A 23,387-nucleotide genomic window follows, 5' to 3' on the forward strand; every position below is an offset into this window, starting at 1 on the left:
TCAGCAGCACGTCGCTCTGTTTTGTGCAGTGCAGTTTTAAAGTTCCATCTCTACCCTCTGTTTCTTTTCGCCTCCAGTCACTCATCAGTTTTGGCTTCAAAAGCCTTGTACATAAAATCAAGATTTCATTGTTGCTTGGCAACGGGGTGGAAGAAACGAATTGCTCCTGGGCAAAACACTGTGAGCCATTTGTTTTGATTAGATTATTTTCACACCTATTGACTGTTATTCACCACCACAAAATCACATTTTGGGGTCTTGGAGGCACGTAACACACATGGGTTTCTTCTTCACACACACAAACACACACACACACAGTCTTACAATAAAATAAATTGGTCTGGTTCTGCCACAGATGTGTTCATAATCAGTGTCAATTGATCACTTCCTCTTGCGGAGTAAAGCAGAAATGTTTACCTTCACTTTTGAACCGGCTCTGCCACTCTGAATTTGCCTGCCTGTCAATCACATAAAATCTCTCTCACTCACTTAACAACAACCTCTCTCATTCAATGTCAGTCATTAATAACCTCTTCAACTCCGCCCTCTCTGTCAATCACACCATGCAGGACTACATGTTAGCATCAGGCTAGGTCACAATAACTGAATGCGATAAGGTAGATCTGGCACTCATTGCACAAAGGTTTTTGCATGGCTGTGACATCACTTGATGTAACCATCATTGCCCTGTTCATTGCCTGGGGGCCTAGTGCCCCATAGTGACCCCTGCATGAACTGCAAAATCAGTCTTGGCCATTTTAAAATGCTGCAGCTGCAAATCACCCAGAAGAGCAGCACCGTCACAGGAGGAACAGCAGCAGAGGACACAGTGAAGTCAGCACAAATGCTTCTCCTCTCGTTCTTAGTATGCATATTCCTCCCCCACTGCTCGGCTCCACGTTACTGTACCTCTCTGAATGAGCTCAGGGTGTGTTGTCAGCAACACAGAGAACCTGCAGAGAGTAATAACTTGTGAACAGGTGGGTGGAAGATAGCGAGATAGATAGATAGATAGATAGATAGATAGAGAGAGAGAGAGAGAGAGAGAGAGAAAGAGAGCGAGAGAGAGGTACATAGAGAGATAGATAGAGAGTAGGTGTGTAAAGTGCACTTTACAGCCTAGTACCTGGTCCTCCCTGCGAGCAAGGTTGAAAAAATATTATACTGAACGGCCGAGTGGCCATACCTGAGGCCACACAGCAAACTCTAAGAGTTCCAATGAAAACCAGAAGGGCAAATTTAAATTCATTATGCTTAATATTATCATAAGGACTTGTGTTGCTGGAACTCCATAACTGTCCAAACACAGTGTTACATCAACTGTTTGTTTGGAAACTGATTTTTAACCTCTTAAGTTATAGACTACTGATTTTGTCACATTCACACACATGTTCCGCTAAATTAGTAAATTAGCAAACAGTAAATATGCTTCTGTCTGCTCACAGGAATAGCATCATTGTTATAAAAGCGACTCATAGCACAAGAACATATTACAAATATGGCATTAATACTGTATTACCTTAACTGTTCTATAGCGGACTCTGCAATCTGTGTTTCCAGGTGCAGTGTAAAAATAATTTCCCCTTACAAATCAATAAAGTTTCACATTACAGAAATCATTTAGTGCAGCCACACCTGCTGTATGAGACTGAATGTGCACCCAAATCTTGTTGCAAACATCATCGTTTAGAAGGAGCAGTGGGTAATGAGATGCGATTTCCTCTGTGTGGTGCTATGTACAATGTGGCCTCGAATTGAGCAGAAATGAACAGTCTCCTTTAGGAGTTATGCATACATGCCACCAGGTGGCCACGGCATGCAACAACACCTTTATTCTTAGTTGACTGAAGAGGCCAGAAAGGTTTTTGGAGTTTACCAAACCGCAGACTTGGCTTTAATTCAGCTGTGAAATATACGTAGGTTGAGCAACTAAGTGGAAGACCCATGATCAAATATTACAATCAGAAAACCCTCAGCTGGCACAGAGGACAGTCTACTAGGAGAGTGAGCTGAAAATCAGCCTTCCATTTGTCAGGTAGGCAGACAAGTCATCTGATCAAAGAGTTTCCCCGGTTGGATATAAACCTACAGGGAGCTTGCTGATCTGCGTTGGTGGAACTCCTACATAGCAGCCTAATGTTAGCATCACCTCCAGTGACTAACAACTGGCTGGGGTGGGAGCAGAACAAACACCCCTGCCGGTGCAGCTCAACTGAATATACTCACCACAAGGAGAATAAGGTTTATCAACCTAAATATAGACTGAGTGTGCTTCGTAACATCTTTCCGATACAGTTACGACACTCATTGCCCAATTTTCATTTCAACTGCCTGTTTAATGTTCAAAGATTTGATATCTTTTGTGTTCTTCTCCATATCTGCATCCCTTTGTGACTTCTAGATTTCACGATGACAAACGAAGGGTTAAGTTTGTTATCGCTGTTCTAAGAATGTCTATTTGTATCTTGCACAGTTGAGTAAGGAGATGAACTGCATCCCAAGTGCAGATTTGCATTGACTTTAAAGTGACAGATTTCACTTTCTCCTTTTTTTATTTTCTTTTTATTTCTATGTCACATTTCTTTTCGGGGGAAAAAAAAAAAAGGTCTGCTTAAGTCCGCTGAGATTTTGCTGCTGCTGCTGCCGCTTTGACAGTCTTTCTGTGAGTGTGCTTTGAACATGAGAGCAGCTTAGTGCTGGGGAAAACACGTCTCATCATCACACGGGTTGAGAGTGACAGGACACAGCAGGAGAACAAGAAGCGACGAAAACTCTGACATGTCAATCACTCTGTTGAGGAGGAGGGGTCAGACCGAGAGGAGAGATGACACCCATAACCACAGCAACCACACGTACGTGCCGTTGTAGTGCACCACGCCTATGAACAGGCATAGTGTTTCCGTTGTGTGTACTTATTTCACAATGCAAGGAGAAGCTGAGCTGCTTTGACAGGTGCAGGTAAATGGCAAAAGTGCAGGAGGAAAAAAAAAAAAAAAAAAGATAAAACAAAGACATTTTGACACCCTGCAGCGCAAAGCCTTTGAAGTGAGTCTTGAAACAGAGCTGCTGCACCCAATGAATCCCAAGATAGGTGGTTTTGGGCCACTGACACCTAGCAACATCACAGACACAGACTGCAAAAACACAGTATGTTAATCCTGTCCTAAATTTTAGGTTTGTGCAAAGGTTACTGCACATATATCAAAGTGAGGCTATAAAACATACAGATTATCCTCAAACATACTGTCAGTCTATACAAGAATATATGATTTCTTGTTGCATAGGTCTAGTCTACAGTAATAATAAAATAAAGAAAAAAAAAAAAAACATGGTTGTACCAAAATAAAACAAAGTCTGTCAGAGTCAAGTCTTGACAGTGGATGGATTACTTCTATCCTCTCTCCTTCTCAGCTTTCATTTATGCTCAACAGTCACGGTGCTCAGGGACAGGAGGGATGATTTGACTTGTACTTACTCATTCAGATCCACAAGCAGCCGATTTGACTAAGGAGGTGTCAGGGACAGTGAGAGTGTTATTTGAATGTGCTGGGAGCTTCAGCACATCCCCTCTCGTATGCCTCGCACTTAAGCAGATAATTACATAATCGTCCACTGATTCTTCAGCTGAATTGCAAATAGGAAAGCACTGAGAGGGGAAGACGACTGCTAATAAATATGCCTATCCAGCTGTGGGACCAAGAGGAAACGTGCTGTATGGGCTGTTCCGACTGGCAGAGGTCACTACTGGACTCTGTGTGCCCTACAGTGCAGTGTCTGACATGTCAAACACTCAGTGAAAAGGCCAAGACTGTAGATTGGCAAGGGAAGCATTAGTAAGCATTGCTCATGTATGACAGTGCAGATCAATAACCTCAGAGGCGTCTTTCTACTTAGATTAGACTAAAACTTTTTTAATCTCTTATATGTAACTCAGAGAAAGCCCTCCCTCCTTCTGACGGAGCATCAGTTCTTGCAATGAGGCCATTGCTGGTGGTTCTATTTTGAGATGCATTAAGATCACAGAAAAAAAAAAAAAAAACTAAACTGCTAAATAATTGAGATGAAGCCTCTATCACAGCCTAAGCTACCCATCAGCGAGCTCATCGTGGCCTGACATCATGAGCCAACATGATGTCAGGACATTGAATTTCCTGTAAAGATGATGAGGGCAGGTTTATGAGAAGGCATTTTGTGAAAAAGAAAAAAAAAACAAAACAAAAAAAACTGTGTCATCTTAAAAGCCTATGCACCTCAAAATAGACGCTAACATCAGTTTGGATCATACCCATTCCCATAAGAGCAGGAACTTTTCTGCCTCTCACTGCATTATGGCGTGTAAATATGTGCATTTGTATGGTGCCCATGGTGCTGTCATAGCTGCAGCGTGATGCTCAATAATTCATCACACATATCTTTTTATATCTTTGTGGCTGTGACGACCACTGAGGCCACCTGTTTTTAAGCTGGCTTCTAAAAACCCAACAGGGTACGTCCTTTCATCTGCATGCATTCACATCAGATAAACACTTGATAAAATATGACACGTTCTAGAGCAGTGCTTAGTCTGTTGTATGTCGTTTTAACTTCTCATTTACAACACTCCCACCAAGCAATCAGACTAGGAAGGAGTGTGAACAGCTATGCTCAGGCAGCAGACCACAGTCCTGTCGTTTCTTGGCACAGCAGAATACTAGACACCAATGCTAAAAAAAAGAAAGAAAGAAAAAAACAAAAAACAAAAAACATGAACTCATGGTGCAGTCGGGAGCTTGAATCAAAGCATCCACTACATGCCATGCAGCCTATGTAAGGGTGAGATGAAGACAAACCGTAATTCTCCCCCTCCATCCTGGTGGTCCTGATGCTGCTGCAGGCGTCACTGTCCGGGGATGTCTCTCTCGCCAAACGCCCGCAGCAATCCGGATACCTTCCTCCTTCCTCCCCCCACCCGCTTCTCGTCTCTCTCTTCTTGGCTCTGCCTTCGCCCTCCTCCCAGGATTCAACTTGATGGGAGGCACACTCTAAGGTGCTACTTTTCAGCTTGTTGCTGTTGTGTTTGTCCCCCCCCCCCGCAGTCGCTGCTCAGGATGTGCGCCCGTGTATATGTCGCCGATGCTGGTTGCTCGCCGCCGATACGCATCCACACATGCTGGCCCCTCCCATCCCAGATGTGATGTCACACTCCAACTTCTCTTTGACAGACAACTTTACTGGGAGCTGCTGGGATTTACCTGGCGACTTACTGCGGAGGATACACACATTGCTCGGAAAAACCTTTCAACAATATATAAATATTTTGTATTCATGTTGAAGGCGAGAAAAAAAAAACGGAAAAACTGGAAACCGACTTTTCATAAGCTTTAAATTTTGTTACAAAATTCACACACTGTGAGAAAACAATTAATTTCATCCTAAATCTCCACACGAGGGCAGAAAATGCTGCATTGCCCATCTGTTGTTTTTTTGTTTGTTTGTTTTTTTTTTTGTCTGTTTGTTTTTGATGTTTTGTTTGTGTGTATTTTCTTGTCCACTTGGAGGCAGCACAAACAAGTGGTGCTATATCACCTTTAAAGCTGATATGGCAACAGTTGGTAGTTTAAAGTCATAGACTCGTCAATAGATGGCCCCGTGATAGTGGCCTGTACTTCCAACATGAGAGTGGTGAGAATGAAGCGAGACGTAAGGCCGTGGGGCTGTGAAGTCGATATAAAGCTCTTTAAACCCGAGGGGAGCGGCGGGTTGATTTTCACAGTCATTTGATACATCGATCTTCCAGCACCTCTTGCACCTGGGCCACATGAGGTGTTTAGCCTCAGCTTCCGGTGGGCGTGGCCAGAGGTTTCGTGCCTTCCTCTCCATCAACTCATATCATGTAAACATAACAGTAACTTCATCCAGCTCAACTGGTCTAACAATAAGATTACTCATGATAGTAATGGATTTATGCCTCCCTATTATCACCTTATTAAACAATGACCAAATGTGAATTTTGACTCTGCATTGCTGTAAAATATCACATCAACTCATTTCTACACGCTGGCTGCTATCCTAACTATACATATCCAAATCTTAAAAAGTCAATCAAAGCAGTGGAAGACAGAAAAATGCACAATCAGCTCACAAAAGTCACAACTTTATTGCACCTTTATAGTTAACTATAGTGTGGTAAGAGTTACTTTCATTATGAAAGCTCTCTTCCCTGGTCAGACAGGGTGGTGCAAAATATAGAACCATGAATGCAAACATGTGGACCGTCCATTCACACTGGTAAATGTTCCTCCGTGTCAGTTTGAGAGCAACACCCTACGTCGATTTCACAGCCGACAAACACTAGACTGTCGTAGCTTCTCTTGTACTGTACACACTACATGTGACATAGGGAAGGTCTTGCATGAAAACAGACAACTCTCTTTTACACAAATGAACAAACACATTTGCAGGTAAATTCTCAAGTTAACATCCACCAACTGATCCAGGTATTAGTAGCACATTAAAGATCTGTGTCTTTTCGTCTTTAAATTATATATTTATAACATTAAATCCTATGCTTCTTTTTATAGCCAATTCAAGGCAACATCTCTAGAATGAAAAGAAATGCATGGGCAAATCTTTACAGCGTTGAGGGGGGAAACACAGGTAGCACAAGATGGACTGTACAGTCTTCTACACTGGCAAAGCGTTTTGTTATTACGTTAGTTTCTCTATGCATCTGTGCATGGATTGGTGCAAGATGATCCCATGGTTTCAACACCTGAAATAGTTTGTATAAAACAGTTTCTACAAGATGTACAGGATGCAAAAATGGTGGTCCAGGCAGAGGGACTACTCTGATATGAAACAGGGGAGTCGGATCAGAGATGAAGATGAGATACAGGATGTCTGGGTTCCTGAGTCCTAGCCCAGTTTGTCGGTGACCAGCATGACCGTCAGAAAATTGCATAGAGATATAAGATACAAGGGGGAAAAGAAATTATTAGCATGTGGCAGTCCCATTCTAACACAGTGCCTGAAGTATAAAATTTAACCCTTTTATTTCAGTACATTGGTAAAGAACAGTTTGTGGTGAGGTTTGTTACAGAGAATGGAAAGGTCAAATCTCCAGACTGAGAGCTTCTGAACGTTGGACTGATGAGATGAGCTACAGAGTTTCATAGCTGCACAGTAGAAAATAACTGCTTGTGTCTGATTTCCTCAAACAACCACAACCTCTACTCTGCAAATGCATATTGCACTAGGAGCTCTCAGAAAATTTCCAGGTAAACATACAGATATGAAGAAAGTCATAGTTTCCAATGTGAAGTTCATCCATGTCAACGCTTCCACAAACAGTCAAATGTTCATACATTTCACATATTTGCACTTATTTGTGGTCTTAAATGTACTGGCATTAACTCTGAAATAAACTGTTTTTCATTAAAAAAAAAAACAAGATGGCAGAACTAAAAACAAAACTTATCAGATTATATATCTGAACCAATTTAAACATGCACATTTAAAAAAAGTGGCAATTTTAAACCTCAATTTTACCAACAATATGCTGGCAAAATTTGGTCTTTAAAAAGAAGCCACGAAGCAGATAAAGGTGTATAACAAAAAAAAATGTGTGTGTGTGTGTGTGTGTGTATGCATATGTACATATACATACACACAAATATAGACAGATAGATAGATTTAATGACTAAGAATTTTGGATCTTTGTAATTTAGTATAGAGTAATTTCACGATAAAAGGTCACTTCTTTAATGTCCAACTTACTGAGCCCTTATGTCTGCAAAAGCAGCATAGTATGCTCTGAGATTGTGCACAGGTTCCAATAAAACACACCAAAGAGTTGCAGATATACTTCCTCATTATTAGCATGTCTTTCACAAATACGGTAAACTGCAATTCATTTCATAGTAGATCAGAGTTCCAGGGCAATAACTAAGGCTCAAAGGATGCCAATGTACAGTAATTCATGTGACACGGATGTGTAAGGGCTTTCTGTTAAATACTGCATGCATAGAAAAGCTTGAGCCACTTGCTGTGGCATTTGAATCAAAAAGGGATATGAGTGGTCAAATCCAGATGGCCAATGAAGACAACATTTCATGTTGGTTAGTAATCTAGGATTGAAGAGGCTGTCAGTCAAACAGCGAATGCAGTCTACGGTGCTGCTTTTGGCTCAATCCTGCTCTTGAATTTGGATCTGAAGTGAACACAAGACAGATTTAAAAAAAATAAAATAAAATAAAAAAAAGAGAAAAAAGGTACGCAAGTTTGGTATACAGTATTGTTGTCTTGATTTCCAGTCGGCATGACCTTTACAGCACTCGGGACTCTCAGCGACGCACTCCAAAAACTCTCTTCCCTCCGGGTGTTACAGACCACTTGTTTTTCCTGTCCTGGATCTTCTGGAAGATGCTGCTGCCACTTCTCCACTTTTCTCTTTTATAGTTTTTCATTTTCTTCACCTGTGTATTTAGAAGTAAAAAGGGGGGAAGATGGAGAGCAGGAACCATGAGGAATGAGACTGGCAGTGATGGATTTGTGCTTTAATACCTGAGAGCACCATGATTTAAAGCATTACTCTTTTAATTTCCTGTTCATTTTTTTCTCCCCTCACCTTTCCCCTGTCAAAGTCTTCATCCCACTCATCGATCACAGTGTCATTCTTTGCATGGCGGACATCTTCAATGGCATCTCTACTGATTGCAGAGACCTCTCCATCCCAACTGAGGACTAAACAAGACAAACAGAATCTATAAATGCATGTAATGACATTTTTTGCTATAAATACAAAGGTGTGAATGTACAAAGTAACTCAGTGTCGCACCGTTGGCTCCATAGGCCTTGTCAGTGGCATTCCTGAGCAGCTCCTCTACCACACCACTTGTCTTTTTTCCATCCCAGGCTACAGGAGCAGCGCGGGCCGGGGTGTTGTCTCCTGATGCACTTCCATCAGCCGCTGCAGCTTGGCTGCGTTTGTAGCCATCCTTCACTTGGCTGTCCCACACAACCACTGTGGCTGCATGTGGAAAAACAATCAGTAGGAAAAAAATTAATTAAATATTGATTAAATATAGCACTCCCAAAATATAATGAGTCATGCTCTCTTAGTGCAACTGTGAAGTGACTTGTCACTCAAAGGGAAGGCTGAAAGGCTGTTGTAGTGCCGAGTGATTTTTAGCAAATGGCTCTCATCTATATACGAGGGTGTTATATGGTTCGTGTTGGCTAAGGAACAAGATCGCACATTTCGCACTGCAGTTTGCATATCATAAATGCTCATTCATTCATTGCGTGTACTACATGTGCACGCAAGTCCACGCCCACATACCTGTGTTTTGTTTGCTTTTTTTGTCGTTCTCTGTGGTGCTCTGTTTTGCAGGGGGCTCCGCTGCTTCAGGCTCATCATTCTGCCCGACAGAAACTCGCCTGCTCTCTTCCCACAGTCTCACCTCTTCTTTCAGCCTCTTCTTCTTCTTCATCTTCAATTTCTTTTTCAGTATTATTAAATCTCCCATGTCGTTCTGAACGGCTGTGGCCTTCATCTCAGAATTGCTGCTAGGGGTAAAAAAAAAAAAAAAAAAAAAATTAGCTCAGCTAAGTTAATGTGCTTATTGCAAATGGGATACATTTTTTTGTGTGTTCATAGATGAATCGAAATGAAGCAGTTGCTTAACCTGCACTTGAACCAAAATTTTTATAAGGCTGAGCAAATTAAATATTTTTAGATTAGCACCAAACCTTTTACAGAAAGATGACTAATAATGAAAACACTTTTAGTAACAAGCTATGTATTTATTTCTTGCTTAGACTGTCGTAAGTATGTAGCACGGTGGCAACATTGTGAGAGTTTCTCAGTGTCTAACAGTTGGACATAAGCACAGTTCAATGAAAGAGCCCATTGGTTGTTAAAAAAACAAATTTAAGTGCCCTGGTTTTTAGTAACTTTTGGCAGCGCTTTTTGAATCAAAATTAAGAATCATGGATGTATACCCCTTCAGGGACACAAAGACAGACATGTAACTAAACTTGAAAACCTTCAACCAACCTTTCTGATGCAGAGCATGCTGAAGCTGTATCCTGAAGAGCCTCCAACAGTTTCATCTTCTTCTTTTTTTTCTTCTTCTTCAACAACACAGAGTCCCTTCCCTGTTCTTTCTGATCTGCCTCACACTGTGTTGGGGTTGTGGAAGGTAACTGAGGCTTTTGTTTAGACTGTTCTGCTTCTGGGTTGGATGTTAGACTCCATATGCCACCCTGACACCAATCCTCTTCTTGGTTTGATATGTCCAGATGAGACGGGACACACTCCCTCTCCTTTGCTTTCTCTCCATCCTCAGTGTCCCTCTTTCGCTTTTTCTTTTTCTTCTTGCGCTTCTTCTCACTCGCTGATTCCGTGAGGTTGGACTGCGTCACTGTAGCTGGGGATGTGACTACCTCTGCTTCACCCTCCACTTCAGAATGGCGCCGCTTCTTTTTCTTCTTCTTCTGGTTGATCTTTTGAGCTGAAGGGCTGTTGAGGTCTGGTTCTTGGACCGCGGAACTGAGGATGTTGGAAGACTTGGGGCTCTTTGGGCTGGGACTGTGAAGCCCATTGGTTTTAAGAGAAAGGCTGGCGTTTGGTTTTTGCAGTGTGGAGAGAAGGGACTGTTTCTGAGGGCTCTGCTGTTTGAAGGATCCACTTGAGTGGGCAAAAGGCAATGACTGGACTTTAGGTGAATGGAATGGACCAGTTCTGGGGAGAGAACAAGAGAAAACATCAGGAATCACACTGCCCATTGTCACTTCACATTTTTATTTGCATTTGCTATGTGCTGTAAGGTTCACACTTCATACCTGTGAGTGTGAGAAGGTGAGGCAAAGGTGAGGGGGTTAAGTTGATTTTGATGTGTGGGGTCACTGGACAGCTGGCATGATAAAGGGTGCAGAGCATCAATGTTGCTCGGACTCCGGCTGCGAGCCTGCAGTTATCGACATAAATAAAAACTTGGTGGTCTAAAGAAAATAGCCATGAATGTGACAAAAATAAGGAAGAGAATCAAATAAAGAAAGGGGGTGATTAAAGGGATGGCAGGAAAAGATGGAGGGAGGAAAACAAGGAGGAAAGGGTATGGCAGAGAAGAATTAGAAATGGTTAGAAAAAAAGAACAAACTAAAGGAAAAGAAGACAAACTCTAAACAAGTGCTACCATGTGGTTGATTAGACAGGCACACTGGAGAAACAACACATTACATAATGCAGAAAATAAACTACAAACAGAGAGTTCACTTGCCTTAATAAAAGTACTCAGTGAAAGCAATGGTCAAATTTAGGATAGCAGTGTGGAGTGGGGCACGAGGAAACTAAGGTATCATGAGCCTGCAGTAAGACAGGAAGTGGTGCTTCTGCTGTGGATGGGAATGAAGTTCACCTTCTTGGCTGACAGGGCCAGTTTCTTGGCAGGTGGAGGTGACATGGTGCTGGTGGCTTCAGATGTGATGTTGTTGAGGGCCGGGGTTTTTGCTTTCGCCGTCTTCTGCTCCTCCGTGCTCTGAGAGCGCTCCACGCTCTTGGCTGGAGACGCCAGGCCGTTGGAGCTTTTTCGAGGGGTGGAGGGCGTCTCTCCTACTGGCGCACTTTTGGTGCCCACAGAGTCCTGACCAACACAAAGGCAATCATAGGCTGTGGTTACGCTTCTGTGCATGTACACGTGGCCTGAAATGGCTGTTGTGCATCTCCTTAAATTCAATTCAATCCAATTCAAATTTATTTGTATAGCGCCAAACCTTAATATACAATATCTCAATGCACTTTACAGGGTAAGGTCAAGACCTTACTTTGTTACAGAGAAAAAGCCAACAGTTCCCACAAAGAGCGCTTGGCAACAGGGAGGAGGAAAAACTCCCTTTTAACAGGAAGAAACCTCCAACAGAACCGGGCTCAGGGTGGGCGGCCGTCTGCCTCGACCTACTCTACAATAAAAAAATCTGTAGTAATGTCTGAGCTGCTAACACATTTTACATCATGTACTCAGCAAATAATAATGTTTTTGTCAGCATTTTAGCATTGCTTTTTTTCTTTTGCCTGTGTTGTTGAATAGCCTGTATGTATTTGTGCGGATCAATGGTCCATACAACAGGGATTTTATATTTTAACACTTTCCTATCAAGTTTGGACAATACTACTCTTTGCACATTTTGGTGCATAGGGATGTGATGACCTTAATTCTGCATTTAAAGTAAGATTCGTGTTTGTTCTTTTACTGCTAATTTTACCTTTGAGTCAGTGGTGTCGGCAGAGGAAGAGTCAGACAAAGACTTAAATGAGGTAGATGCTGCAATGCCTCTGCCCTCGCCACCTTGCTTTTTATCTCCCTCCGTCCTGCTGAGCCCGTTGTTGGAAGGGGTCGGAGTGGTGCTGCGGGACTGCACTTGGCTCTGGGGGGAGGGCTTCTTCAGCTTCTTGAAAGGTTCCTCGATAACCGTGGGTCCGCCTGGCAGCTTCGGTGGACCATTGGAGGATGACGTCCAGTTGGAAAGTCTGGGTTGTGGCTGAGCGCTCACACCGTTCCTGGAAATGGGCAGGCCCAAACCACCATCCACAGACTGGATCTTACGCAGTTGTGCAGGCTCAATTTTCTGTAAAGAGGAGGTGAATTTGTACTTAAATTATATTTGACCACAAGGTTGGAAGCTGTAAAACGTTTTTGTAAAATGTTTACCATTTACCATTTTACAAAATGTTTTACATGAAACATTTTGTCTTATACCTTTGTGACCTGCGGGGACGAGAGAGGCCCGTTCAGGTTTGCCCTCTTTATCTGCTCGGACGACACGCTGTTCTTCCCAGGGTGCAGCATCCCCTGCTTGGTGGTCTGCCCATCAGCATTCTTCTTGGTTTCAGGAATCCTTTAATTTACAAATAAAGACTTTTATCCAGGAGGAACAGACAACACCTTTTTAGATCTCTTGCAGGACTCCGGTGTCTTACCTCAGGTAGAAAAGCACATAAGCCTGCTGGTTCAAGACCACTTTGATGTTACTAGAGTGCACCATTGAATCATTCATTTGGTACCATTGTCCATTGCTTGCCTACGAGGAAACAAGGAAGAGATAAACATTTCAAATAGAGCTCAGAAGAGGGCGACCATAACTCTAAGCTGTTATATTAATTAGCTGTGTATTTATTAATTACAGTTACACTATGAAAAAGTTGGAACAAATGTGGAACGAACTGAACAGAACACTGAAAAAAAAAAAGGTCAGATGAAAGCCTTTATATGGAGGTAAATGGCTTGTTTCATTTAAGATGATTTCACACCATAACAATATCAACTGAGCAAGCATATCAATAGCAGAGGAATCTGATGACGGGGACTTTATAGCCCAAACACAGTCTGAGAGTCATTAGACCACACTGCAGTTTCTGATAGCACGCAAACTGTCAGCTATGTTTTTAGTGGTTATATCAGGCTGTGAGCACATTCACACATTAATGAGCAGGACTGCTGTATGGCAATACAGGATGCAACAATGTGATATGGTACCCTGATTTTTCCAGAATCAATTTCCAATAAATTTTATATATGATGATATTGTGATATAAAATAAATTATTAATTTCAGAGATGGAATATTTTATCCATACTGCGCACATCTGCAATTACCTTTAAAACTAGATATTTTCTTAAAAAGATAACAGATTAAAATACACATTTCTCTGTTTCAGAGAGTAGTTCTTGAATAGAAAACATTAAAGTTTTGGACCTACAACAATTTCATTTTTATTCCCAGTCATTATTTCTATTCATTAATCGATGTGTTGTTTTGTACCAGTGCTGTAATATCAAGAAAATCCTAAGTAACTCTGAGCCTTATACAGACATTTTTCCTTTCTTTGTTTCTATTTGCCTGTAATTTGTTGGTTTCTTAAGGTCGATGTTTCTGTGTCAGAGGACAATCTGCTCATCTTTAGATTTTGAAATAAGATGTGCATCTGGTTGCCGTACCTTGACATAGCAGTAGTAGTGGCCAGCATGACAACTGTACCCAGAGTGCACCAGAACAGCATAGAGGCCGTACATAACAGGATCGCCTGAGCTCTGAGACATGTAGGGGCGGATGTTCAGAAATTCTGGGTATCCAACATCCTGAAAAAAACAGAAACACAAAACAGATGGAAAAATTAGACACACTGAGAAATGAGACAGCTCTTTCAAACAGCCAACTGGGTGAAAATTCTTAGTTAACCTTTGTTATTTTGCCTCCGCTGAAGTTGGCAAACCTCTTCAGCGAAAGGGTCAGTACGTTAGATGTTCGATGGACTGTGAAGCGCTTGGTTGCTGGCACTTTCTTTTTGCACCTGGAGAGAAAAACAGACAGTAATGTTGTGAATAAATAAATGTATATTTGGGGGAAAAAAACTATTTTGATGTCATACAGATTTACTTAAAAATGCATGTTGCCAGACTAGACAGGCAGCACTCACTTGGCACACATATAGGCATTCTCTCCACTTAATACATCTGGTTTAACAAACAGTTCCAGGGCTCGCACAATATTTGCAGCTTGCTAAAAGACAAGGGTAGAAATCTAGTCAGCATAGCTAACCTTTACAGAGACAATGATTATATACATATAATAATTCCATGGAAATAAAAGACACATTAACATCTTGTAAAACCTACCCGAATCTCCACAGCAATGTCCAGGTACGGGTCATATGTGTCAGACACACTTTTACAAATAGAGCATTTCACTGAAAGACAGGATTAAAAACAAAATCTGACTCTCATACTTTTGAAGAGCAACAATCTGTTAATGTAACAGGCTGACAGTGATTACTGGAATATTTCACACAAGCACCTGCTCCACTTCCTGTAAACACAAAACGACCAAGAACCTCAACAATTGCCTCTGACTCTCAGATCTAACATTTAGGGGAATTACCTTTACATTCAACGCTGTTTTCCATTTCACCAATGACATTTTTGAAAGTCATTAGTTTCTGTACTAAATTAACCACCAGAACCAACTGAAAATATCCTAATTTAATGCAATCATTATGTAATATTTTTACAAGTTGCATCTCACAAACAGGTATAAGCTTAAACTTACAATCAATTTTATTTAGACTGAGGAAATTGTAATAATTCAATAGTAGAGTAATATTTCACTTTACAAATAATATTCAATTAAATTAGCAAAAAAGCATTTAAGTTGTGCTCTAGCAAATCACGAGACACACATTTAGTCAGTCAAAGCACCATATGCAATGTGATTTCTAAGGTTTATAGGAGATACTAAAATAATCTTGAGCATCTGAAAAAATACCACACCATTGTTTTGGTAGCAGTAAAAGCTTACAGAGCTTAGAGAATAAATTCTAACTTTTTTTTTTATGAAGCACTGCCAACAATATTTTCACTGAAGAAATCTTAAGCCACGAAAAGATATAGATGTACAGTGTGGTACCTCAATTTCCATGCATTATGATTAGGAGTACTGAACTACGTCAGGCTGTTTTGGCAATACACATTTTGCTGACACCGACATTTGACTTAGTCTAGCCTGATGAAAAATGGATCAATAAGGCAATATCAAAAGCAGAAAACATGGAAACTCATCAAAGTGCACAGCTCGTAAGATATTTTTTATTGCAGTCAATACCTCTTGACCTGAGGTAACCTCCAAAGATCTGGTGAACCAGCGTTGTGGCCTGGGTCTGCCTGTCAAGCCTACAGACAGGAAGGAAACAGAGAAAAAGACCATAAAAACAATATTCATATGAAATCTAACATATTTTCACACTTAAGAAACAATAAAGAAAAAGGCTTACTTCGGGTAGCCATTGAGACAGGCTTTCTGCATGGCATCGATGGTGTACCGCAAAAATTCATGGGCATCCTCTTGGCTTCCAAAGCGAAAATGTCTGGCAATTTCTGTGGGAGACACAAGTGCATGTTAGCTTTATGCTAACTCAAGGTTCCCGACACTGAGTGCTTCAAAAAAATGAAGTCCTTTGTGACAGTTATTCATGTTTTTTCCAAAGCACTTACAGAGACAGCAGAGTTCAAGGCAAATTGATGTTTATATATCTCCAACTCGCAAGTAATCATCATTGTAGTGACTTTCATAAGGAGTTAGAGTGTGTTATTTACTGCAGCAGTAAATGTTTATTATATAAATGTTAACCACTGACAGCTCAAACTCAGACAATCCATAGACAACAAAGTGGCAGCCAGAGGCGGCGTTATTAACTACCTTTTGTTCTGCTGACACTTGTATTCTCTAAAAATATGTTTAATAAAAGACAAGTGATCGAATTCAAACCCTGGGATGCAAAACGATGTAAACAAGAGCGTTTTCTTGGCCACACAGTTATGGTCTCTAGACAGCTTCTTGTACATCTTCATTTAAAAAACTCATGCTGTAGTAATATAGTCACATCTTATAATGGGTTTAAGATGTTTATGCATGACCAATAGACACATTTATTAAGTAATAATCAGTGAAGATAGTTTAAGATATTGTAAATTTTAAAGGGTATTCTTTCATGGTTCACTGGCCTCCTAACTTGGTTTCTCATGCAGCTCAGACAAGCAGTTCAATAATGATCTACTGAAAAGCTTACAGTCACTTAGTGACCTCAGCAAGCTGATGTCTCATCTAACAGTCTCACATTAAAGCTAATGTAGCTCTAAACCCTTTGCCTCTGTTATTTCCTAATGGAAAAGGGGGAAAGCATGAGCTGGTAGAATTATAATGTGGTCATCACCACATTCCTTGCATAGCATCCTGGCAGATTTACGACAATGAGTCACCCATGAGTGGGAAAAGAGAATAAGACACCACGCACTAATGACCTGTTCAGGGCACTGCTCAGAGAAGCAAAGGATCTCTTGAGCATCAAGAAATTGGATTTGTTGCATTATTTTAGAGGTTTGTGGTTTTATTTTGTTTGTGAGACGCCAGCTATAAGATTCTGGAGGGCTTCCAGCATCAGTTGCAGTAAGCTCTCTCGATTTTTATGTGATGCCATTGTGCTGTATTTGTATTCATTTATTTTTTTGTTGGGGGGGTACATCCTGCGCAGGAGGCACAGATGTTGAATTTTCATTGTATGAATTCACATTGTTCTAGCTGTGGTGGCACATTTCTAACCATGGGGTGGCCAACAACTACATGAATATAGAGGGGGAAACTATACAACACACAGTTGTTTCAAAAAAGGGAGAGAAGGTGGACTGTATATTTTTGTACTAAAGCTGCTCCTCTCAGCCTGCAGTCACAAGGAGACAGAGAGGGCATTGGGGAGGGAGGAAGAGAGGGTGGGAGGGGATGAAGGGGGGAGGGAAGGAGAGACAGAAAAAGAGGCGCAGGAGGTGGAGACATGATTGCAGCAGCACATAAGAAAGTAGCAGGCAGGTAGGGAGGGCTCCTCTGAGACTACACCACAGTACCTCACCATGTCAAGGTGCTACTCACAACTCATCCCTACTCTCTACATGGTGTTCATTCACTGCCTGCAGCCTCACCGCTCCACTTATGTACTGCAGTTACTGCCTGCTGTCACATGGGACACTGTGGCCAGTGTTGCGTCACTATGCCTCTGGCAATATTCAACCGATAAAAAACCAGGTGGCCGTGACTCCTGACACAACCTACATTGAAACTCTGCACAAACTGCTCAGACACAATTGCCCAGTGTTGAGGGATGGTAGCTTTCTTACTTTTCAGGTCTCTGATGAAGGAGACAGGCTTGATGGCATTGCCTGTGTTGGCAAAGGCTTGGATGATATGGTTCTGCATTATACAGATCATACAAAAGCCTGACTGGTGACCTGCAACACAAACAACGACACAAGTGAATCACAGTCACTCACAAAATAAAAGTACATAAATATATGATAGTAACACAACTCAATTCATGTCCCATTGAAAACTTAATCTCACTAAAGATCAGCTCAGATTAAAAGAAAATGTTTCTCAAGAAATAATGATCTGTTTTTGATGTGACTCTTTCTAGATTAAAAAATAGAATCAGGCTTATAGTATTCACAGAATGATGACTCATGCAACAACATGCTGATCATTTTCTAATTTTATTTTTTTCAAACAAATATTCCAAAATGTATTGGTGTTAAAAAACTGGTAAAAAAAATATATATATTTTTTAATCAGTTTGAAGGACTCTGATAATGACTCAATGTAATCAGCAGCTTATTTGGATTTTCTTCCCATTCATCGTTTCACCTTCTATTATCTGAAACATATTGGGAGCTGTGCTAGCTGCAAGAGAACCTCAATTACTGTAAAATCTATTGAACTGCAAATTGTTGCAGCAGGAAAAAAAACACTTTTGGACGTCAGGGACTATAAATCAAAGTGAAAACCAGTTCAAAACAATCTGTTCCTTTTCAAACAATGACAATATTGAATGCAGTAGTTGAGGAGCCTTTGCCAAGCTGTTTTGCCCCTCATATGGGCAAATGTGATGCAATTTCAAAGGTTTAAACATCTCAATGTCTGTGTTGCCTGTAATATCACAATATAATAAGTCTTCATAAATTGAAAACTTATTTAATTTATGCATATGCAGTTTGGTCTGGACCACAGTAAAAACTGATTGATGTGTTTTTGTTTTCTGAAACTTAGCAGCTTTGTTTTCTTGGCTTTATAAAAATGATCAGACTGATGAATGTGTCACAGTCTGAATACAACTTAGTGTACACTTATTGTGTACAGACCGAAGCAGCTGTTTGTATTCTTCTTCTTCAGCTGCCTTGACTTGCATTGCACAGTGACTTTCAGGCACACTTGTCTGCGCTTAGAGAAACAGTAGTTGGGGGTTACAGTCATTTCCCAAACTTAAAACTATGTGAGTGTGCACAGTGTTGAGAAAAACGTAAATGAATGGGAATGTGAATGCTGTGACTCTGGCAGCTTTTAATAGCATGACTCAGGTACTCACAGGCACGGCTGTGCTCCTTTGAGAGTAAGTAATTGGCAAGTGGCGGGGTGTAGGTGAGACACTGCACCGTGGAGTTGAGGAAGCAGGTGTTTCCAAGGTTGTGGAGGCCAGCTCCCACCCTGTATACACGCTCCCATTTGAGGGTAAGCTTGTTCCCTGGAAAGAGCATCTTCTGTGGGGCGGGGATCCCATCACTCTGGCCCCCAACCACGTTCTCTGAAACTGAATGAGGAGTGCAGTCAATGTGGTGACATTAATCACAAGAACACATGATCTGAGTGTTTAGAGCTAGACTCAGAGGACAAAAGGCAAATATGGAAAATGTAAAACTATAATACTTTGTTAAATTTGAGAACTTACCTTGCCTCTTTATTTGGGCAGGCTCTGTGGCCTTCTGCCCTGTAGCACCCTCATTCCTGGGATTGAGAATCACATACTTGTTCTTTAAGCTGTCCAGCTGATAGGAGAAACCCTTACTGGCAGGCTCAAACTCTATCTTCTGCAAAAGGACTTTCTTCGCAGAAGAAGCCAACAATTTGTTAAGGTCACCCTCATCACCCGTCTCCTTTCGACCAGGTTTTAATGCCTCCTTGAGTTTATCCACTATCGGCATTGTTGGAACATCACTGCAGAGAAAGACAGACTGGGTGTCAGTGTCATAAATTGTTCAAGCAGTCACTTCACACAAGGCTGCACAAAACAACTAATAAAGCTCGTTCACCCAATTTCTCCAAAGAGAGCAATAAGATGTCATCTGACCGCGTCTACACCCAATTCAAAGGCACCTCACAGTGCCATGACTGTCTCTGTCAAGGAGCAACAGTAAAGCTGTGAATCAAATAAATGTTGAATTTATCCCTCAGCTAAGTGCCTATTAGCACCCCTGTGTGTTTGCACTTCAGTATGTACCCCTGCAGGCCACATATCCTGACGTGGCTCCACAACAGATACAAGCACTGAGTGCATCTGAGGAGCCAGCTGGGTCTTGGCAGCTGTCCCCACAGTTATGCAAGACATCAGACGTTGGTAACAGAGGGTGGGGGAGTGTGTATGAGATGGGAGAGGATGAGCGTTCAGAGCACATGAGGTGTAAGCAGCTGCTGTTAACTGCCAAGGCAAATTCTCATACATATCATTTTATGCCTGCATCAGTGTTTCCATTGTTATCTTTATTCTGTAACGCTGCACGTTTCTGCAAATTTTGGCATTGGTGATGTGAGAGATGCAAAGAAAAGCAACTGAATTAAGGATAAATGTTGCTTGAAAACAGAAATATTTGCATTAGCCGTCTGCTGTCCCTTTAAATACACTGGAGCTGAGAGCATTAAAAGGACCAATTCAGTATAGATAATAGTGTGTGCACATTTCCACAACAGCCCTCTGCCGGAGTCAGCCTAGTGAATGACTTCTGACGTGTTATTTTCTACAAAAGAGAGCAGCTGGCAAAATGTGTTCAGTGCTGACTGGGTAGCGAGTAAACCAATCATTCAGTCACCTATCGCCTCAGTTTACTCAGGATATAGCCGAGGTGCCCCAAACAAAAAAAAAACAACCTAAAAGTGAAAGCATTACATCATGCAGATGTTACAGTACCACAATACAATAAAAACACCAAAGGCATGGAATGCCATGAGAGTCGTGCTTATCAGAGTGGGCAGTGACGTCATGAGGAGAGAAGGGGGGCTGAAAATGCATTGTATGCACAAGGGCACCATGACCTTCACGTGCTGCTGATACTGACAGAAACCAAGAGCGACACAGCCCGCAGGGACACTGCTAACTGCAGTGATGCAACTGCTAGACCGGGCAGCAATGTTGATACACTTAGCCCAACACAGGTGTTTAATCCCATTATCATGTCATGACAATAAACGCATGTGTTGAATCTGATCATTGTGTTATTACAACTAGTCATTTTATTTCACACAGAAATGTTCTAATGTTTATCCTGGCATAGAAAATGTTTTAGGCTGACAATGAAGAATTAAATAAGTCCTGTCACTAAGGGTTCCCGCTGTTTGATATTGTAGGGTGATGTGAGTTATTCACCTGTCATGATATCTACTCATGACGATTAGCTTAGGCTACAAGTGCAACATCCATGCATATGTACAAAATATTGGTCTTGTGATGCGACTGATCAAACAAGCAGAATTGTCAGCTCCCAGACTGCATTAAGTATAAAATTACAACAGGTAATGTAAAGTGCCTTTTGATTTTAAAAGTGTAGATGTTTCAAAAATTGTATGATTATTATTATTATTTTAAACCTTAAACTGTTTCAGTGAGCTAAGTGTCAATATTTTATGCATCCTGTAGAAATACATTAGTTATCATCCTACTTCCCATGTGAAGTGTAAAATGTGAAAATGCATCTGAAAGTGCAGGCTGCCTGATAAGCCTGGTAGAAACCTGGTGTATTTGTGTGCAAACTGGTAGAAATACAGGTAGAAAAGAAGAATCCCCCCTCCCTAAACATAAGTTACCCCAAGAAACACAATGCTGCATTGAAGCCCACTCTTGTGTGTTTGATGTCACAATTCTCTGCCTTGCAACAAAAATTATTTACTAACTTATGGGAGACACTTTTTTTTTTTTACATGCTAAATATGAATTTAGAACAAAATACCTTCAAGAGCCAATACCTATCAATAAATTTACAAACCACAATGGGCAAGGAAGTTCAGTATTAGTGATTAGAGTAAACAACAATAAATTGGTTCATAGTTGGAAAATCTGACAGTAAACTAAATATCTTTGGGTTTGGAAGTGTTGGATGGTCACTTAAGACTTTTGGGACATCCTGGTGGGCATTTTAAACATTTTTTTGCCATTTTATTTTTGGTTGTGTTTATATCACTGCAGATGATACAGGGAAGTGATGACTTAAATGACAGGGTGCGGGACGTGTGATGACTTCAAGGGCTTCCAAAAAATATTCTAATCATGACTAAGAAAACACAAGTCAACAAACTGAACCACGTGTGAGGCGACGTCGAGATCAAATACACCATTTGTCCAGACCACTTTATTTCGGCAAATTATTTAATCAACACAACTGCTTTTCTGGCACAAATGCTAGTGAACCACTTAATATCTGCACTTCAACACCAGTAACCCAAAAGCCAAGATCATTCCTACAAACACGCTTTATTTATAATGGTATCCACCGAGAACCTCAAATCACAGGTATTGCACAGTGGATTAGAAATACTAACGATGGACTTTAGGGGGAGCACCTGAAAGCAGCACCGTTATCGCTGTCACCTGTAAAATCTCGCAACATTTTAGCTTGTTTGGACAATTAGAAACTGCTCGATTACACGGACTTGTCGTTATTCACGCCATGCAGCGGCTGGGTCGCCTCTTCCACACCAGCTGGACTCAACTCCCCGGGCCAGTCATCATAGCTTAAAGGCTAGGTTGCTAACCTCAACCACGGCTAATGTCAACCTGAAGGCTCTCAGGTTCAGCAATAAAACGTCGTTATTCCCTTAAGAAATACGCAACCCTTCGATATTTAATTATGTCTCCTTTCCTGCTGCCGACTGTATCGTGTTTTGCCTTTTTTGCGCCTTACAGCAGCAGCAGCAAATTAGCCAGCGAGCTAACTTAACGTGGCGAGAGCTCCCCTCAACGCTGCAATGTGGTGTTAGCATCTCAGCGTCCAGGTGGCTAACATTCCCCTGCCGCCACATCCTACCTGTTTGTTCAGCAACGTCATGCTGGAAACACATGCTTAACCCATGATGCGTATATCCAAAGGGCGTTTGTTCACTTACCTTTTCGTTCAGTCGGCCAAAATCGTTGACAGTGGAGGGGTCTGCTTCCTCAGCTGTAGCTTTCGGGTCTGGTATTTTCGCCCATGCTGCATTATCAGAGGGCGGTGACGACGATGACTGACAAGGATGAAAGACCAATCAGAGAGCAGGTCATGCAGTCGCTGACGGTCTCAGCCAATCAGCGCTACAACTGACGTAGAGCTGTCGGGAGAGAACCACACGTGACTTCCAGCCAGCGCTGTTTACCATCGATGTAATCGACACGGTCCATGTTAATAATTATTAATGTACCAGCAAAGAGCGCACAAATGGCATTGCACATATATGTGAGAGCTGCATGCACAGTGTTGAAACGAAGCTGTTGTTCGCTTTTATGAAAATTACTCGAGAAATTAAATCGCCCCCTTCGTGTAGTTTTCGCATATTGCTGCTGATTTTAGCAAATATTTCATTCTGGTGAAATGTCAGCAGATTTAATCGAAATTAGATGTATAATCCCATGCAGGCTTCTAATCTGACTTTATGTTGCTGGAGCACTGTCAAACAAACATGTATGTAGTTTGTGTAATTGTGTATGATTGCACTTCAATCTTGAACAGATTAAATAAATGTAATACCTTGAACTGCAGTATTTAAGTATTTTCATATCCTGACACTCTGGAGAGT

The 23,387-nt window shown here is 41.3% G+C and overlaps 2 protein-coding genes across 3 annotated transcripts in view; both read right to left on the reverse strand.

The window, feature by feature from the left end:
* The window catches only part of cyth1a (cytohesin 1a), a 41,030-nt gene extending 35,989 nt beyond the window's left edge, over positions 1-5,041 (reverse strand). The window contains exon 1 of the mRNA XM_071473556.1: positions 4,830-5,041. Coding sequence (XP_071329657.1) covers positions 4,830-4,848 — 19 coding nt within the window. The 5' untranslated portion in view covers positions 4,849-5,041. The remainder of the gene's footprint in view (positions 1-4,829) is intronic.
* A 1,973-nt stretch (positions 5,042-7,014) lies between these two features.
* usp36 (ubiquitin specific peptidase 36) lies at positions 7,015-22,836 on the reverse strand. 2 transcript variants are annotated; one of them, XM_071473558.1, is made up of 20 exons: positions 22,722-22,836; positions 19,300-19,565; positions 18,940-19,161; positions 17,699-17,809; positions 15,805-15,907; positions 15,636-15,703; positions 14,654-14,724; positions 14,455-14,537; positions 14,217-14,328; positions 13,976-14,116; positions 12,959-13,059; positions 12,738-12,876; positions 12,244-12,606; positions 11,400-11,624; positions 10,825-10,949; positions 10,037-10,723; positions 9,320-9,546; positions 8,816-9,007; positions 8,606-8,721; positions 7,015-8,453 (listed from the first exon to the last, which is right to left on the reverse strand). In XM_071473558.1, exons 2-20 carry the CDS (start codon positions 19,550-19,552, stop codon positions 8,322-8,324), a joined length of 3,471 nt encoding a protein of 1,156 aa, XP_071329659.1. In that variant the 5' UTR covers positions 19,553-19,565; positions 22,722-22,836; the 3' UTR covers positions 7,015-8,321. The 2 variants fall into 2 exon arrangements, with proteins under 2 accessions (XP_071329659.1, XP_071329660.1); XM_071473559.1 differs by having other exon boundaries at positions 8,170-8,453; positions 9,320-9,543.
* Positions 22,837-23,387: the final 551 nt, after the last annotated feature.

Source organism: Trachinotus anak, unplaced genomic scaffold, assembly GCF_046630095.1.
Source record: "Trachinotus anak isolate AG129_WGS33_773 ecotype Australia unplaced genomic scaffold, CSIRO_AGI_Tana_v1 ptg000003l, whole genome shotgun sequence".
Classification (NCBI taxonomy): domain Eukaryota; kingdom Metazoa; phylum Chordata; class Actinopteri; order Carangiformes; family Carangidae; genus Trachinotus; species Trachinotus anak.

What these genes read in the sequence shown, in the direction of transcription:
- usp36 (XM_071473558.1), bottom strand. Translation starts at nt 19,552, where the DNA reads ATGCCGATAGTGGATAAACTCAAGGAGGCATTAAAACCTGGTCGAAAG. An exon ending in CGTCCCCGCAGGTCACAAAG is followed by an intron (nt 12,607 to 12,737) that starts GTATAAGACAAA and finishes TCCTCTTTACAG; the next exon opens with AAAATTGAGCCTGCACAACT. An exon ending in TCACCTTCTCACACTCACAG is followed by an intron (nt 10,724 to 10,824) that starts GTATGAAGTGTG and finishes TTCTCTCCCCAG; the next exon opens with AACTGGTCCATTCCATTCAC.